Consider the following 17,999-nt stretch of genomic DNA (forward strand, 5'->3'; position numbering starts at 1 on the left):
AATGGCGAGGGTATGACAGGGACAGCTGGCTCAGTTTTCAGTGTGAAAACACCCCCTCGGTGGACCAAACACAACGACACTGACCTTTCTGCGGGGGGAACCAGAGATGTGCTTTTGACTGAATTAGCCATAAAGACGTCTCGCTATGACTTTTGTTCCCCACGAAAGCAAAGAAATATTGCGTTTAATATGAGAAGTACTGTTCACAGCTTTTCTGTGCCCCTTAAGAAATATTACAGTGCTGATTTACTGGCCCTCTTCTACCCAGTTGGCCCCAAGGCCGGTCAGGGGTGGAGGGGTAGGGATGGGGCAGTGAGGACAGACGAGGAGGAGGAGGAGACGGGGTTGATGAGCTAAATTGCCTGTTGCCTGTTTCCAAAGTTCTCTCTTTGCAGCAGCAAATTTATCAATCTTTTCATCTGACAATACTTTGAAATATATCATTGTCATCCAGAGTTGTTTGATAGATTATCTGCAGGCACACAGGCTTTTCCAAGGTCAAGTTGAAGATTCTTGTTTGCTGTTTAACTGGGTTGTTTAAAAACTCAGAACAATGCCTGCCTGTTAAATTTTCACTTGTTCTCATGCGGCATTCGAAAGCAAGTTTTCCTATTGACCAGTCTTTGACATTTCATCCTCTTGAGCTAAATTCAGCAAACAGGGCTTTGGGATGAAATGAACAGGAGGAAAAAAGAAATTAGATTTAACTTTAGTATTTGCAGATGCCAAGGAGATTGAGCCATCTTTCATGTTGCTTCAAAGTGTGTACTAATTTTTCTGTGCAAGTCTCAGACTGGTTAGAGCCACATGCATCTCATTCAATTTTCTGACATTATTCTGGGGGAAGCTGCAAATACACTCCCCTAAAACAGAAAGGCAAATAAATTGTGGCCACTCTTGCTTTTGCCCTGCATAACCTGTTGCTTTAAGGACACTTTCAAATAAAGTCAGCTTCTAAATCATCATGTTTTATGAACATATTTATTTCTGTTTTTAATGGAAAGACTGCCTTCAGTTTCCTCTATATCTGAGATGATTAATTTTTTTTTATTCAACTAACTTTTATTTACCTTGCAATAATGTTCTGGACCAATGTGATAAATTACAGATATGCAAATTTCTTTGAATGGTGTTGTAAGTGTGTCTAGCTGGAGCTGAATAACTCCTTGCAAGTCAGTCTGTGTGCACTCAGGACCCCAGGGAGCTGATCAAAGCACCCATTCTCTTTCATCCCCAGTATTCTCCTCCAAACTATTTCGATACAATATGTTTCCATGATGCACTTAATGCGCTAGGGACATAGAACTCATTACAACCTAGCTAGTTCTGCCGACCTCTTTGTTCCGCAGCAGAAAGTCAAAGAAAAAAGGAAAAGCGCTGCCAGTTGCCAGCTTTCTGAAATGCTAAAGCTTGCGTCATTTTTCACCGGGTCTCGTCTTGATATTCTCAAAAGACAAACTATGAAACCGGCCTCAGCCCTTTCTAGCATTAATTACACTGCTGTCCAGCGATCTGTTTTTCCTATTATATGCATTTCTCAGCAGGGATTTTTTTTTTTTTTTTGCAAGACTATTGCAGCTGCAAGTCAAACTATGAATGCATTTTTATCACTATGGAAAAAATAAGTGAAAAGGCTGCAAAATATACAGCAAAACTTTTGAAAGACTTTTGGTGGATAACAGATTTAGGCGAGGACTTGGAGGTGGGGGTTGCAACTTCACTAAACCTGAAATTGAATGAGAAGCTCACAAGTTTCCTGTGCACCCAATGTTCAGTGGAGATGCTTATCGTGCCATTTAAAAGTCTGCAGTACCCAGATAAATCCTTAAGGTTAAAATTCTGAAATAAAGCAGTCTGTACGGCACCCAACCAGGGGGCTGCTTCCAAGGAATTTTGGTCCAGGATAATGGCACAGAGAATATAAATTTTATTTCATTTCCTCTGTTTCTTGTAGGGTTGATTGGTTGGTGGAAATGGCTGGCAGCCAGTTCTGGGAAAGATTCCAGACCTGACTCCGATTAACCCTCTCTGGTGAAACTCTGCTGGAAACCAACTCACCAGCAATTGCCATTAATCTACTTACTAATTAAGCCAATTCATTTCTAAAGGAGAAAAATTCCTTTCTTTAGCCAAACTGATGGGAGGAAATTTGAAAGAAGCGCCAAACTGTGTAACTGTAATTCAGCCAAGGGCTGCTAAAACAAGGTGTTGATATATAGCAGCAGATTTAAAACAAGTTTCTAGGGCAACACTCCTTTGGAGACGGTGGCATATAGTGCATAGTAGATGAAGCTCGAATAATGCTCCACGGCGCTATGCCACCCCATGTACTTGCGTTGAAAATAACACATCTCTCTCCAATTAAATCTTGTTGCTTTTACGCACAAATAAGTCGCCCCTCTAGCTTTCTTTTGGACCAGAGTATATCAGCTTTATGTGACAGCTACCACAAATATACTTCTTGAGACTTAATAAATAGCTTTAGAAATTTGTAATCCAGAGCCTACAATTCACACACTCTGACAGGGCCTAACTTGTAGTTAGGGGAACAGAAAGGACCCCGTTGAACATTACGCACGGAGGAAAAGCAAACTGGCCTTTCAGTAAACGGTACCTGGCATTCTGGACAGAATACTTATACTTGAATCTCGGTCTTCATACAGGAAGCAAAACGCCAAAGCGTTTCCACACTTATTAAAGGATTGTTTACAGCTTTAAGATACGCTAGAAGCGTAAGAGTGGACTTTCCTATAGGAAATGTAAAATCCCTTTCGAGTCTTTACAGTTCACCTTCATTGGCTTAGTTGGCAAGCGAGGAGGCAGCAAATCGGTTTGCCTTTGTGAAATCGAGAGACTGGATGAATTAGAGTCGAACAAGTTTAGTGTCTCAAACTTTTTAAATTGGAGTCCGTTCCTTCCCACCCTTAGGTGCAGGGGCACGCCCCTGAGCCCGGGGAGCGCCCAGAGGACCTGGCGGCCCCGCAGGGTCTGTGCGCCGCGCTCTGCCCGCACCAGAGCGCGGCTTCCTTCCAGCCTTGGAAAGGTGCGCGCAGAAGGCGCACGCCCCGTCCTGTTCAAGTGCGGTGCCGGCGCTAGTGTACGCCGTCCAGACGGACTGAACAGTTAGTTTAAAACGCCTTGGAGAGGGTATCCCTTGCCAGGGAGGTGAGGGCCCTCTTTCTGTGGCCCGCTCTGCGCAGCCCAATTTTCTGCCCGGTTAACTGGTGGCGTCCACGGGGCTGTTCTGTAGTTTCGATGGCTCCTCTGAAGGCTCTTCTTTCAGGGTTCCTGATAACTTCTCTAAACACGAGGAAAAATGAACAGACATGAATTTTTTTTTTTTTTACTTACTATCTATAAACCACTCCCCACTCTTCACCCGTAGCGCTTTGCATCATTTTTAGGTTCTCCCAGGCCTGGCCCAGATGGGGGCGTCTTCAGTGACCTGGAAGAGAGGCGAGGAGGCCGGGGTGGGGAAGGGCGGGTACGTCAGGCGGCCAGGTCCTCCTTGGCCTTCAAAATAGCGTGTGCCAGCCAAGTTTCCTCTGAGACAGCTTTCCTACTGCCCCAGACCGTAGAAATGGTCTTAGGGGCTTGTGACCAAGGCCGGTCAGTGACCTGTTGAGGATTAGGAGCCATTGTAAGAGAATTTAAAACATGGAGGGCGTTGTCCTGTGCTTGGGTCCAGGGATTTTATTCTGAAATTTACCTAAGATTTAAATTTCCATTTGTGTTTCAATCTTCCCTCCATATGAAGTAGAAAATTATGAATGGGAAGGAAAGAAAACCCAATTGGCAAGGGGCTCTGAAATTGGGGAATGGGAAGGTGTTGCCTCGCCTTCTCCCCCATCTCCGGCTGGGCTCTCTGCTCTGCAGGAAGGGACATCTACCTGGTGTGTAAATTGTAAGGAAAGCGTTGGGGGTCTGAGACAGGAAAGCCACAACATGGGATGTGATGTTCCAGCTTTGAAGGGGAACAAAGGCCCTGAGCAAATCCCAGTGAATGCCAGGAGCGTGGAGAAGGCAACAAAGAATTGCAGCCTGCGGTCACCGGTAGGTGTCAATGTGGACACTTAATGCTGGGGCAGTGGGAGAGGGGAACACAGAGCCAGGCTGTCATTCCAAGGTTTAACATGAACAAAGATAAAAACGTGACAACCTCGGCTTTCAATGGTTGCGAGGTTCAAAGTGGAGTGCTCGCCAGTCTATCTGGGTCAAGTCTTTTCTGAAGAAGGGCTTTTCTTCTTCCAATCAAATATCAACCAGGGAAACCCTGAGGGCCTTTTCCCAAAACTTTTCTTACTTAAAGATTTCTTCAAAGTAATGTCCAGTTCCACCCGCTGCCTAAGGTGAAGACATGGAACTTTGAAGATTCCTGGATATAGTAGAAAGGGCATTGTTTTCTCCACCATAGAGACCCCAGGTGGCTGTGTTAATAAGCATTTATGAACTTGAACAACCTACCTAAACTTTTTGGATAAAGTTCATGTATTCTTCTACACATCTAATGAAAAGAAATGACATTTCCTTTTATGAAACTATGCATACATATAGATGAGTGTATGAGTACCATAGTTTAGAAAGTACTCATTTTACAAAGAAGTTTCTGTAGTAAAATGTTAAAGGAAGAATGGAAACCTGGTAAAGTTACATATGCTTGAGATTTCAGTCTCACTACTAGAAATCAGGCAAGGCAGTTACCAACAAAGGAATCTCCCCTGTAATCTGGGAAAGCTAATTGGGAATCTTCTACTAATGCAATTCATTAACAAAGATTATCTTAGAGAATTAATAAATTGACAAGATAGATTATATTTATCCTAAGAACTCAGACACATTGTTTTTCTTAAATTCTACCACTAAAAGCAAAATACAAGTTTAAAAAATCATAATGTAATAAAATTCTGATTTTTTTTTTAGTTGAAGTAAGTCTCCTAAATGATAAAAAAAAGGATGTAAATATCCTTAAAAGACTAATGACATTTCACAGGTAATGCAATTTAGAAAGAAACACTTCCATGTTTTCTTTTCCAACAATGTGCATTTTTGTAAACTGCTATAAATTGCAATTCAAAAGCACTGATCTCGCCATCCCCAATCATTTTTTATACTGATCAAATGAATGCAGATACTCCCATTTGGGAGGGGCGACATGACATTTCACTTGGCAGTTCTAAACAGGTCACAGACCTTTCACAGACCCTAAGGCAGTGGGAGGGAGCTCTTTACTAAACCGTGTAACCAAATCAAACCAATGGTTACCCCTTTTCAAAACCATTGGAATGGTTTGCACAATGCTATTCACATAGCAGCACAGAAACTGAAAGGATGGTCATCCAAGGGAAATTTCTTTCCTTTTGTTTAAACTTGCAGAGCTCAAAAAGTAATACTTGAAGGAAAACAATTACATTTGCTATGATAAAAATCATAAACAATAAACATGCATTTTGGTTGGCACAACACAGCCTAGCTGTAACTGTCCATTTGTATGTATATATATGCACATGTATGTATGTATATGTATGTATATTTATTGGAGATGTTGCTTTGTTTGAAACCTTAGGCACAAAGACACAACATGGCTGCCCTGGAGATGACCTATTGCTTTCAAGTTGCTTGAACACATCAGAATTTCCATTGTTAAGGTTGATTAATTGAAACTGATAAGTTACCATGAATAAAGATTGTTTTTCTGTTTAATGTGGTGGGCCTGATTTGGTAAATGCCTCATTCATGTAGCTTTGCAGTGCAGCATATGGGCAAGAGTCATTCAGTATCACAAACATATACAATTTATTATGCTTGTATGGGCACAACCAAAAGGCCTTTCTATTTTAATGACAAAGTTTCAATGAAAAACTTCCATTTAAAGAGTCACTAGTAACATGAAGTGTGATTTTGGAATTCATTCTTAGAGTTTCTGGCTCCAAGTTTCTAGGAATAATTTAAAAGATATAATATTTAAATACAGTAAAAAGAGATGTATACATTCAAATTATACCTTAGCATTAGTCATTGGGAATAAAGCAGAATTTATCTATTTTAAATGTTAGCAGACACACATGAAGAGAAATTGCTATCATCTGATGCTACCTTATGTGCCATAGAATTAAAAAAGTTACCATAAATGTTTGTTGAGATTCCACCAGTAACATCTCATGCTGCCCACTTTACAAGGAAATGCAAAGAAGGTTGCTTGGTGAATAACATGTCAACTTCCTGATGCCTTTTTTTTTTTCTTAATTAATGAAATTAGAAGACATTTTAAAAATAATTTAGGACTATCACATGAAAAAACAGTGGATTTATTAATTTTTTCACAATTTAATTACTGCTAACTTCCTTCACTTGAAAGATGATGTCACTTTTTAAAGACTTAACTATGTAAAAACTGTCATGAATATTTACCAATAAAGGCAGAGTTACCAAATTTTTATAATAATATTGTTCAGAAACATTTTTTCTTTTTTCTTTTTTCATTTAGGTTGCTTATGTAGTCACCAGAAAATGAGTAATAAAAAAATATGAAAGACATGCTAATGAACTAAGAATTGACTGTACCACACCATCAAAGAGATAGTTACCATATTCAGCCTTTAATGTCTCATCAAATAAATTCTCCGGTCATTCATGTCCATGAAACAGTTCAAGTTCACCCAACATTTCTCAGTTAAATTAGATGGGTAATCTCAGTTCAGCTCTTCTGGAGAGTAATAAACCACATTGGTCACAGTTGACCACAGCTAGTATGTGCTTTATAAAGGGCTGGATGTCCATTGGAAAGCGAATCAGTACACCATCACTTGTAAAATTCCCTCCTGCATTTTGAAGTGATAATCTGTATCTAATTTTTAAAGAAAAATTTACTCTCCTTTCAGTCTTCTGAGGCCAATTTCTTTTCTGGACCTGAATAGAGATCATTGGTGAAACAGTACCAAATAGCTTTGGTATGTGTATAACAAAAACCCACCTCTTTGTAGAACATAACAAATTATGCAATGTTCACAGATGCATTTCACATCATGCCTTTTGTGAGAAAACGAAGGCCCAACTCTATTCTCCACCCTCTCTTTATGAAAGACTGGGCTCCCAGTGCAATCTGTCCTAATCCTAGAGAAAAATAAATACACTTAACGTGGAAGCTTTAGATAGTTATTTCTAAAAGAATTTTCATTTGGACTTTTTGTCTATGTAATTTTTGCAAGTATGAACTTGAAATTACAAGCAGTTATTTGATCCTATGAACAAGTGAACAACTTGGGGCCTAAGGTTTAAAATGTTAACTGCTACTGTAACTCACCTGTGACATTTAGATATTTAGTAGAAATGCTGTTATCATACAATTTCATGCTTCAATTTACAGTTTATTAAAGAAGTATAGTCATTTTCCAATCATAAATTTTAAAATATACACACTGGAAATATTTAAAATTTTGTTTCTATATTTTGGTTTTTGATTATTCCTATGGAGGAAGAAGCTATGAACAGATATATCCTGAGTAACAAAGTAGCAATTTCTGCAGAAATGGTGAAGAATGCAGAGAGGACTTCTGAGGCCCACCATACCTCATTGGATCTCCATAAATCCTTTTCTGACTTTTACTGAATGTGTTAGTCTTTGAATGACTGTCTTAGAATATAAATTCCAAGCACTAAAAACAATCTCTGTATTCTAAGTACCTATCCTAGCATGTTACTTACAGGAGGTGTTCATAAAGTCCGTGGAATGAATGAATGGAATGGATTATCAAAGAGAAGGTGAAACCTAGAAGGTTAAGTAGTGTGGTCCCCTTGGTATTTACAGCCTTTGCAGTTCCCTCCCACAAGATTCTGGTCTTGGCCATGTGACTTGTTTTGGCCAATAGGACAAGAGCAAATGTGAAAACAGCAGAGACTTGAACAATCCTTGTGCACTGGAGCTTTCCCTTTCTTGCTGCTAGAGCCTGAGACCACCATGAAAGCAAGCCTGGGTTAGCCTACCTGATGATGAGAGACACATGGTCTGGTTACTCCCTGTCATCCCAGCAGACAGCCAGCATGGGGCCAACAGCGGCCAGCCAACCTCAGAATATGAGTCAGTCCAGCAAGACCAGCAGAAGACCCACTGTATAGGTGACGGCCTGCATAGAAACACTGAAGCATGGAACAGCATGAGACAGCAGGGAACTGCAAGTCATTTTCAATGATTAGATTAGAGAGCTCACGTAGGAGAGATTATGAATGGTCTTCTATGCTAAACCGAAGAACTTGATTTTCTCCTGAAAGCCATGGAGATGTATTGAAGGATTAAAAAGAAGAATAACAAAGTGTGAAAAATAGAGCCAAAAAGAATGAAATTCTTAGTGACCCTAATATTTAATGCTCAGGGCAGGGGCTGAATTACAGAATCAGGAGAGACTGAGAAGGACGCTCTGGAGAACCAGAGCAGGTCGGTAGCTTGGAAGTCAAGAGGAAAGCATTTTGAGAATTAAGGCAAAGGGTACAAAGTTTTAGTTACGTGGGATGAATCTGATGCAGAGCAGGAGACTATAGTTAATACTGTATTGTACATTTGAGATGTGCTAAGAGGGTAGCTCTTAAGAGTTCTCACCACTAAAGAAGGAGGAGGAGAAGAGGTAGAGGATGAGGAAGGAAGAGAAAAAGGAGAGGAGAAGGAGGTAATACGAGGTGCTGAATATTTTAATTAGTTTGCCTGTGGAGATTATTTCACTTAAATATGTACAATTGTTATTTGTCAATTATTCCTCCATAAAGCCACTCAAAAAAGAATGAGGAGATGCTGAATAGTAACAAAATGCTGGGGTGAGGTCAAATGGGATGAGAGCTAGAAATTGTATTTGACATTTGATGGATGCTGGTGACCTAGGGGATAGCAATGCCAGTGAGAAGTGAAGCCAGGAGGGAAGTGGAAGAAAGTGGAGCCAGGGTGGGGAAGAAAGCAGCTTCAGATTTCTCTCAGGAGGGCTCACATTAAAGGGAAGGAGGAGCAGAGGGCAGTTACTTTCAGAGGAAGGGAAGGAGATGGTAAGAACAGAAGGCAAGGGCACATGTATAAGGAGAGAACACTGGGACGTCGTGGTACTTTTTAGTCTGAGGACAAATAGGGGTATTGTGAGACAGTAATCTAAGCTAATAAAAGTGTGAGTCTGAATGGATTGAACTTCAGATTCAGTTTTACCAAACACTTTTTGATCACTTACTAAGTCAGGGAAGCGGCAGGCACATTTATAGACAAGCCTTATCACATTTGATTTTTTAATGCTAGAACATGTGCATTGTGAAGCTTGGAAAAGGTAGCTTTCTAATCTATCAAGGGGACATGTCTCCCTGATGGTGGGCAGTAAATGCCAGAACTCCTTTCGCAAAGTTGTAAATGCAAACTGGAAACATAGGGTCACTGAACTCATTTGGGACAGTGGGTGTCTAATCATTTAAAGTTGATGGTAGTGGAAGTTACTAAATTGCCATCCTGTATTTGCTTTGTAGGGCTGCCATAACAAAAAAACACTAACTGGGTGGCTTAAACCAATAGAAATTTATTCTCTCACTGTTCTAGAGGCTAGAAGTCCAAAATCAAAGTGTCCAAAATTGGTAGGGCCATGCTCCTCCTGAGACTGTGGGTAGAATCCTTGCCTCTTCCTTGCTGGTGGTGGCTGTCAATCCTTGATGTTCCTTGGCTTGTAGCAGCATCACGCCAATCTCTGTTTGTCATCACATGGTGATCTCTCTGTGTGTCTCTGCCTTCATGTATGTGTATTTTTCTCGTATAATGATACCAACTATACTGAATTAGGGCCCACCCTAATGACCTCATCTTAACTTCATTACATCTGCAAAGACGCTATTTTTGAGTAAGATCACACTCACAGAAATTGAGAGTTAGAATTTCAACATATTTTGGGGGGGACACAATTCAACGATCACACATGCTTTTCCAGAAAAGGCAACTTATTTCCTATGTCACAGGCAGAGCAACAGGGGAAGGACATTTGTGACAATGTAACAGAGACTTTTAAAGTATTTTTTAAAAAGATATGGCAGACATTTAATATATGCTTTTGATGCACAGAATAACAATAACTGAGACCTTTGTTTGCAAAGGTAAAGTGTTAGAATAGACTGTACAGGTAAGGTAAGGTTGAACTGGAATGAAGTTTCTTTGGTCCAGAAACATGAAGAAAACTGGTTTGAATATATGGGATTTGAGGGAAGAATAAGAGGGAATACAATGGTGTAGAGAGTTCATGATTTAGTACTCCATATGAACATGATAGATAAAATTTAAAAAGAAAACAGAAAGACATACTGGGAAAAACAAGATAAACATTTCTCTGTTAAAGAAATGCAATGAATTAGTCTGTTATGGATTGTATTCTTTCCCCCCGCCACCCACCCAAAGATGCTGAAGTTCTAATCCCCAGTACCTATAAATGTGACCTTATTTGGAAGTAGGGTCTTTGCACCTGATCAAGTTAAGATGAGGTCCTCAGGGTAGTCTCTAATCCAGTATATCCATGTCCTTCTAAAAAGGGAAAATCTGAACACAGATACAGACAGGCAGAGGGTAGGTGATGTGAAGACAGGGAGAATATCATCTACAAGTAAAGGAACACTTGAGGCTACCAGAAACTAGGAGAGATCATGGAATAGATTTTCCCTCACAGTTCTCAGAATAGACCAACTCTGCTGTGACCTTGATTTCAGACTTCTAGGCTCCAGAACAGTGAGGCAGTTAATTTCTGTAGTCTAAGCCACCCAGTTGGTGGTACTGTGTTATGGCAGCCTCAGAAAATAAGTACATAGCCAAAACCACAGGCCTCTTGGGTTTCAGCTGCAGAAACTCATACTGACACCAGGAGTAAACCTCATTTTTGGTAACAGAGGTTAGTTGTGCTCCATGCTTGGTGAATGAACACATTCACTCCTTGAAGCCAGAGGCTTTAATGAAAGGAAGTTGAGGAAGAACTGGTGTCTAACAAGGGGGTATGGAATTATAGAAAGCTATGGGCCTAGGAAGGCTAAAGGGCAGAAAGCCCATTTCACACAGAAGAACTGAACCCAGCCACCTGCTGGCTTGGAGGCTTCAGGAGCCTTCACGTCACAGTAGATCAGGCACTTCCAAACTTATAAGAACTGGTTGTAGACTGGGAATGAGAGGGCATAAGAAATGGTTACAGTCATAGAACTATATTCAGAAAATATCATATTCAGGTGGAGAGAGAGAAAGAGATAGACCTGAGCCTGCAAACCAAAGTTCCAAAATAAACAAAGGAATAGAATACTAGGAAAGATAACAGCAAGATAAGCTACCAGAACATGCGCTCACTTCAGATAAATTCAAGTTGATGAAATAGTCTGACAAAGATTGAAAAATTTGTGTTTAGTATGTTCAGAGATACTTGACAATGTCCATTAAAAAAAAACAAATTATGAAAAAACGTTGGCTAGAATAAAATAAGAACAGTGGCTATGAAAAAAAGCTAATTAAAAATCTTGGAAAATTAAAAAAAAAAAATCTTGGAAATAAGAGCCACTAAAGTAAAACACTAATATATGGAATAAATTGACACAGCTAAAGAGAGAATTAGAAAATTGGAAGGCAGTATTGAAGAATTCACCCACATGTGCAACAGAGAAATAAACATAAAAATTAGTGTAGATTAGAGGCATGGAGAATAGATTGAGAGGTGTTTTAGAAGAAAATAATGTAGGGAATGTGATACAAGCAATGTTTGAAAAGGTAGTAGCTGAGAAATTTCTAAAAGTAAAGAAAGACATGAATAAATAGATCCAAATTGTACTCCGAACATTGATAAAGATAAATACATTGTAGTAAGACTACACATCATCAAGAATAAAGAGCAAATCTAAAATATACCAGTAAAGAAAACATAAAATGAATACAAATGATTGACTAAGTGATACCAGACTTCTTATAACCCTAAGTAGAGAGGCTGAAAGACAATAATACAATAAGAAAATATGAAAAATTTATCATCAGTAGGCCCATCACAATACTTTTTCACATACACATATACTAAAACACACACATATATATAAACATATACACTAAAAGAAAGGAAATAACAGATTGTGGCTTTTAAAGCATCAGAGGGGGAAACAAAGGAATGTAGAAAATGTTATCAATCCAAAGGAAAGCATGTAAGAATACAACAGGAAATAAAGCAAAACATCAGAAAATACAAAGGTAAGATAATAGGAATAAGTCTAATTGTTGTAAACAGAAAAAATTCATCTGTTAAAAAGTATAGATGTTATTAGAATTTTTAAAAATGTATAATTTTAAGTTGCTTAAAAGAGAAATCTAATATAAAGAATCATAGACATTTTGAAAAAAATGATCAAAAAAAGAGATACAATGCAAACACTAATAGGAGAACTATGTTATTTACATGAGACACAATAGAATTTAATACACCAAAGAATCTGGGTTGAAAAGGGACACTGCATGCAACAATCCACCAAAAATAAAATAATAAATTAGGATGCATTTGACATAGTCTTAAAATATACAATACAAAAATTGATAGAATTACCAGGAGAAACTGATAAATCCTGAGTGGGATATTTTTATATTCCTCATTCAAAAAATAAACAAATAAAAAATTAAGCATATAATAAATTAGAAAAATATTCGGACTGCTACATTAACAAGATGATCTAAGAGAAGGGTGTGGAATTCTGCATTAAAAAAAAATATATAAATTACTTTCAAGTTCATATGGAATATTTACAAAGTACTTCACAAAGGAAGTCTGTACAAATTTTCAAGGATCAATGTCTTACAGATCACATTTCTGACTTAAAAACAATAAAACTAGAAGTCATTAGTTAAAGGTAAAGCAATCTCAACAAACATGTTTAAAAATCTCATGTGTTAAAAAGGCAACCGTGATGGAATAAAATGTTTAGAGCCAATCAACAATTAAAGAACCATATGTCAAAATCTTTAGGATTCTACTAAAACATTTTTCAGAGTCATAAATGCATTTATTAAAATTGTAGTAAAAATGAAATGAGTAAGCTAAACGAAAAAAACATAGAAAAATCTTTTAAACATAAAAAGAAATAGAGGAAACACAAATCAGACAACCAAAAAAACAGTAGAGCAAATCAATAAACCAAAAATTAGTGCTTTAGAAAAGACTAAAAATTATACAATATATCAGGATTAAGAGCCAACACATGGTAAATATATAAAACAACATCAGGGACAGAAAAGTGGACATAATTACAGAGACTGTAGAATTCATAGGAGAATACAATGAACAAGTTTATCTCAGTGTATTTGGAAACTCAGACAAAAAGGATTCATTGTCTAGAAAAAATGTTGTTGCAATTGACTTAATAAAAAATAGAAAACTAACAACTATTAAAGAAACTAAATTGGTATTCAAAAATCTCTCCCACCTTCACAAAGGACTATGCCCAGTTTGACAGAAAAAAATTTTTATACCATCAATGAACAGATAATACCTTTTAATACCAACTTTAATAATCTAAAAGAAAAGCCAATTATTTCAATGAGTCTAGTATAACCTTTACACCCAAACTAGATGAGGGCAGTTCAGGGAAAAAAATTATAGACCAAATTCAGAAGAAAAATCCTAAATAAAATAGTGGAACATTAAAGTTATCCATGTACACATAAAATTAGGAAATATAAGTACAAGGGTACTTCAAAAAGTTCAGGGAAAGATTCGTATTATCTTTCAATTTTATTTTCCACAAACTTTTGTAGTATCTTGTGTGATTCAACATGAGAAAAATGTATTAATATATTTCAACATTAACAGATTAAAGAAGAAAGATTATAATTATCAGCTCAACAGGTAAAGAAAAAAATCACCAAATAAAATTAGCCATCAATTTTTTATAAATACTCTTAGCACCTGCATATAGCAGATAATTTTATTGACTTGATAAAGAAAAGTTATGACAAACCTACAATGAACATCACACTTAATGATGGCACTGTAGAAACTATCCTATTAGATACAAGGATGCCAGTGACTGCTATATTATAAGACTGAAAATCCTTGCCAGTGCAATAAGGAAGGAAAAAGTAAGAGTTACACAGTCTTGTAAAATATAGATGATGTGACTGTCTTAATAGAACAATGAGAAGCTTTTCAGACAAGCTATTAGAATCTATAGAGTACAACAAGTTTGATGGACACAATATCAGAGCACAAAAATAGTCAATACTAATAGACATTTAGAATATGCCATAGAAAAAATAATTCCAATCATAATAGCAAGAAAAAGTATAAGTTACTTATATTTATAAGTTACTTAGGAATAAATCTAATAAGAGATGTGCAAGACTTTTATGAAGACATAAAACATTATTAAAGAAGATATGAGAGGCTCCAAATCAATAGAAAGTTACATCGTATTCATCATGGGAAGGACTCAATATTATAAAAACATTAATTCTCCCCAGATCAATCTTTAAATCAAAATACCAACAATTTTTTTCATGGAACTTGGAATGGTGAGCCTAAAATTCATATGAAAAAGTAAAGAACCAAAAAGGGCTAAGAAATTTTTTTTTTTTTTTTGGTGGCTGGTTGATACAGGGATCTGAACCCTTGACCTTGGTGTTAAAACACCATGCCCTGACTTCTGGTCAAGATGGTGGAATAGATGGTCCCTGGCATCACTCTCTCCCACAAATCAACTAATTTATAACTATTATAAAAAGCAATGACAGGGACGTCCCATGGCTCACTTCAGAGAGTGTGGTGCTGACAGCACCAAGTCAAGGGTTAAGATCTCCTTACCAGTCATCTTTAAAAAAGAAAAAAAAAAAAAAAAAAAGCAATGACAGCCAAACTGGGGCCACTAGAGCTCAGGAGAAGAGAAGGAGAGACCTATGGAGTTCATGAAAGTGGGAGAAGCCATGATGAGAGAAAGAAAAAAATGCTCTGACTGTTTCCAGCCCTGGCTGCTTCCAGACTGGAGCTGCTGAGCACATGAAGCAGGAGCTGGAAAAAAGTCACAGCTGTGCCCTTTGCATGAAGTTGCATGGAAGTGGCAGGTGGAGAAGAGGCACTTGGTGGCCCCCAGGCCAGCAAGACCACTAATAGGGTTCCCATGGACCCACAAAGGAGCGAGGAGCCAGAACAACTGAAAAAATGGAGCCACTTAGAGGTCAGTGAGTCATCGCAAGGTACTGGCATACAGCCCGTCCCATGGGAAGTGTTTGGAGCAAAGGAGATGGAGGAGACAGGCCCACCACGAGAACACTGGGGCACAGCAAGGACAGCTGATCTGCCCCCAAGTCAGCATAAGACTACTCAGAGGAGACTGGTCAGGAATATAGAATTGCAGGGGTGCAGTTTGATGAAAAGACTCAGGCCCAGATCAGTGTTTCTACACAACCCAGTTTCATTGGCTTTCATTAAACCCAAAAGTCCTATAAAGTCAACCACTAAAACCTGAGCTGCACAAAAACCCTTCCCTAGGGAATCAGCAGCAAAGCAGCAATTTAGCTCAACCACACAGCTCAAGTACTAGTTCCCAGAGGAAGTTCCCCCACTTTAGAAGTAAGCAAAGGACAGCAAACTAGTTCCAGTGCAGAGTTTAAGTGGTGGGAATGGCAAATAATCCAACACAGAACTGAAAGAAAAAACAGAGTGCCTACAACCAGAGACAAAGTTTGATATTAACTAGTAAAGGTCTCATTTCATCAAAGAACACCTATAACACCTAGAAGGACCAGAAGTCCCCTGGGCTACCAAGCCAGAAAGGGGGGACAACCAAGCACACTGTCAGCCCCACAGGGCCTGCCCAGGGTCCTGAGGTATGGAGCGAGGGACTGGACCCCCTCCCACAACCAGGCACACTGCCATCGCCACCACAAACTAGGTAAGGAGCATGCCAAAAACATCACCTCCATGTGGGTGGCCCACCAAAGCCACCACAATAACCACGGCTGCCATGAAAGCAGCTAGACACCACACCCACCACGCAGACACTGGAGTACATTGACACAAGGAGAGTTACCAGCAGAGACCAAAGAAAAGAAGAGGATGTCTCTCTCCACAAAGCCCATTTCAGAGTGACAGAAGCAGCATCTGCTCTACGATAATATTGGGGGACCTGAACACACCTCTCAGCATTGGACAGATCATCTAGGCAACAAATCAGCAGAGTAACTATTACTCTTTCAGAGGGAGAAAAGAAATCTAGGGGATATCAGAGGTGGGAGAGGGGAGGGAGAGAAGGATGGGGAGAGATTGGACAAGGGGCTTAACTAATAAGTACGATTTGTAACAATATATTTACTAGTAATATTGATTTGATCAACATATGTCAACGTAGAGCCCCCAAAACATGTATAATCAACTATGATTCAATAAAAATAAATAAATAAATAAATAAATAAATAAATAAATAAATAAATAAATAAATAAATAAATGAAACACCATGCTCTAACCACCTGAGCTAACTGGCCAGCCTGCTAAGAAAAATTCAAAGAATAAGATGGTGAGACTTGCTGTGCCAGGTATTCAGTTTCATTTTCAAACCAAAGTTATTAAACTCTTTGGTATTAAAGCAGAAAAGACAAATAGGTCAATTGCACATAATAAAGAGTCCAGAAAAAGGCCCTTACCTGCCTGCAAACTTGGCATATATCAGAGGTAGCATTACAAATGGGGAGGGGGGCAAGGGAGGGATGATAAACGGCAATAGGATAATCGGCTATTTTGTTGGAACAAAAAAGTTAGACTCCAAACCACACCATCCACAAAAATTAATTCTGGTGCTTTAAAAGGCCTGAGAGTGAAAATCAAATTGGTAATATTTTTAGAAGACACTGTGAGATTATTTTTATGAACTTAGAGTAGGAAAATTTTTCTAAAAAAGGTAACAAAAGAAAAATTTATAAATTAAAAGATTTTTAAAAATTACTACATAAAAATGAAAAAAAAACTTTGCTTCAACAAAAGACATCAAAAGTAAAGTTAAAAGACACCACAGACAGGGAGAAGATATTTGTGAGGCATATAACTGATGAAGGGTTAATATTCAGAATTTATAAAGACACCGACAAAGCAATAAGAAAAAGAACCACTCGATATAGAAAGTCAACTGCTAATAACAAGCACTTCATAGAAGAGGAAAACAAAATGGTAAATAAACATATAAAAAAATTATTCTCCTCACTAGTTATCAGGGTATTTCAAAGAGAAAAGTGAGGTACAATTTCATCCCCATCAGATCAGCAAAAATGAAAAGTATGGCAACCCCAAATGTGAGCAGGAAAATGGAACCACACAACCTCGTAAACTACTGGTCTGTGTGTAAATTAGTGCGACCATTTACTAGCACAATTTGACAGTATCTCTCAAAGTCACTGGAGCTCAGAAATTCCATCTCTCGGTGTTCTAGTGAACCTCTTGAACATATCACTATGAGAAATGTAAAGGATGTTTATAGAAGCTATATTTATGACTCCAACAAATTGAAAATCTTCTAAATTCCCATCAATGGAAGAATGAATACATTGTAGTGTGTTCATACAACCGAATGTACTATACAGCAGACAAAACAGATGAACTCAAACTACGTAACAGCAAAATATTACAATTAAATTTCAAAAACATGGAAAAAAGTTTCAAAAATGTAACATTTTTGAAATGTTATGAAATGTTTTGAAATGTATGTCCTTGAAATACATTCTGCTATCATTCATGTAATGCTTGAAAATATACTAAATGATGTCACATATTATTTGTGTGCATGTCTGTGTGTAGTACTATACAATTTGCAAGATTGACAAACTCTAAAATCAGAGCAGTGGTTATGTCTGAGGAGGGAGGTGAGGTGGAAATGCTAACAGAGGGTTCAACTCTAGCTTCACTGCTTTGTTTCTTTTATGAATCAAACATGGCAAAATTCTCTGAATTTTCTGAATATTTGAAAAATTTTATAACAAACTTATATGAAAACACAATTTTATTTCATC

The 17,999-nt window shown here is 38.0% G+C and overlaps 1 protein-coding gene across 1 annotated transcript in view; it reads right to left on the reverse strand.

Moving 5' to 3' along the window:
- Positions 1–3,217: 3,217 nt before the first annotated feature.
- Positions 3,218–17,999, reverse strand: part of C6H10orf67 (chromosome 6 C10orf67 homolog) — a 131,673-nt gene continuing 116,891 nt past the window's right edge. Inside the window, 1 exon segment of the mRNA XM_063101142.1 lies at positions 3,218–3,300. Coding sequence (XP_062957212.1) covers positions 3,218–3,300 — 83 coding nt within the window.

Source organism: Cynocephalus volans, chromosome 6 (genome assembly GCF_027409185.1).
Source record: "Cynocephalus volans isolate mCynVol1 chromosome 6, mCynVol1.pri, whole genome shotgun sequence".
In the NCBI taxonomy this organism is placed as follows: Eukaryota; Metazoa; Chordata; class Mammalia; order Dermoptera; family Cynocephalidae; genus Cynocephalus; species Cynocephalus volans.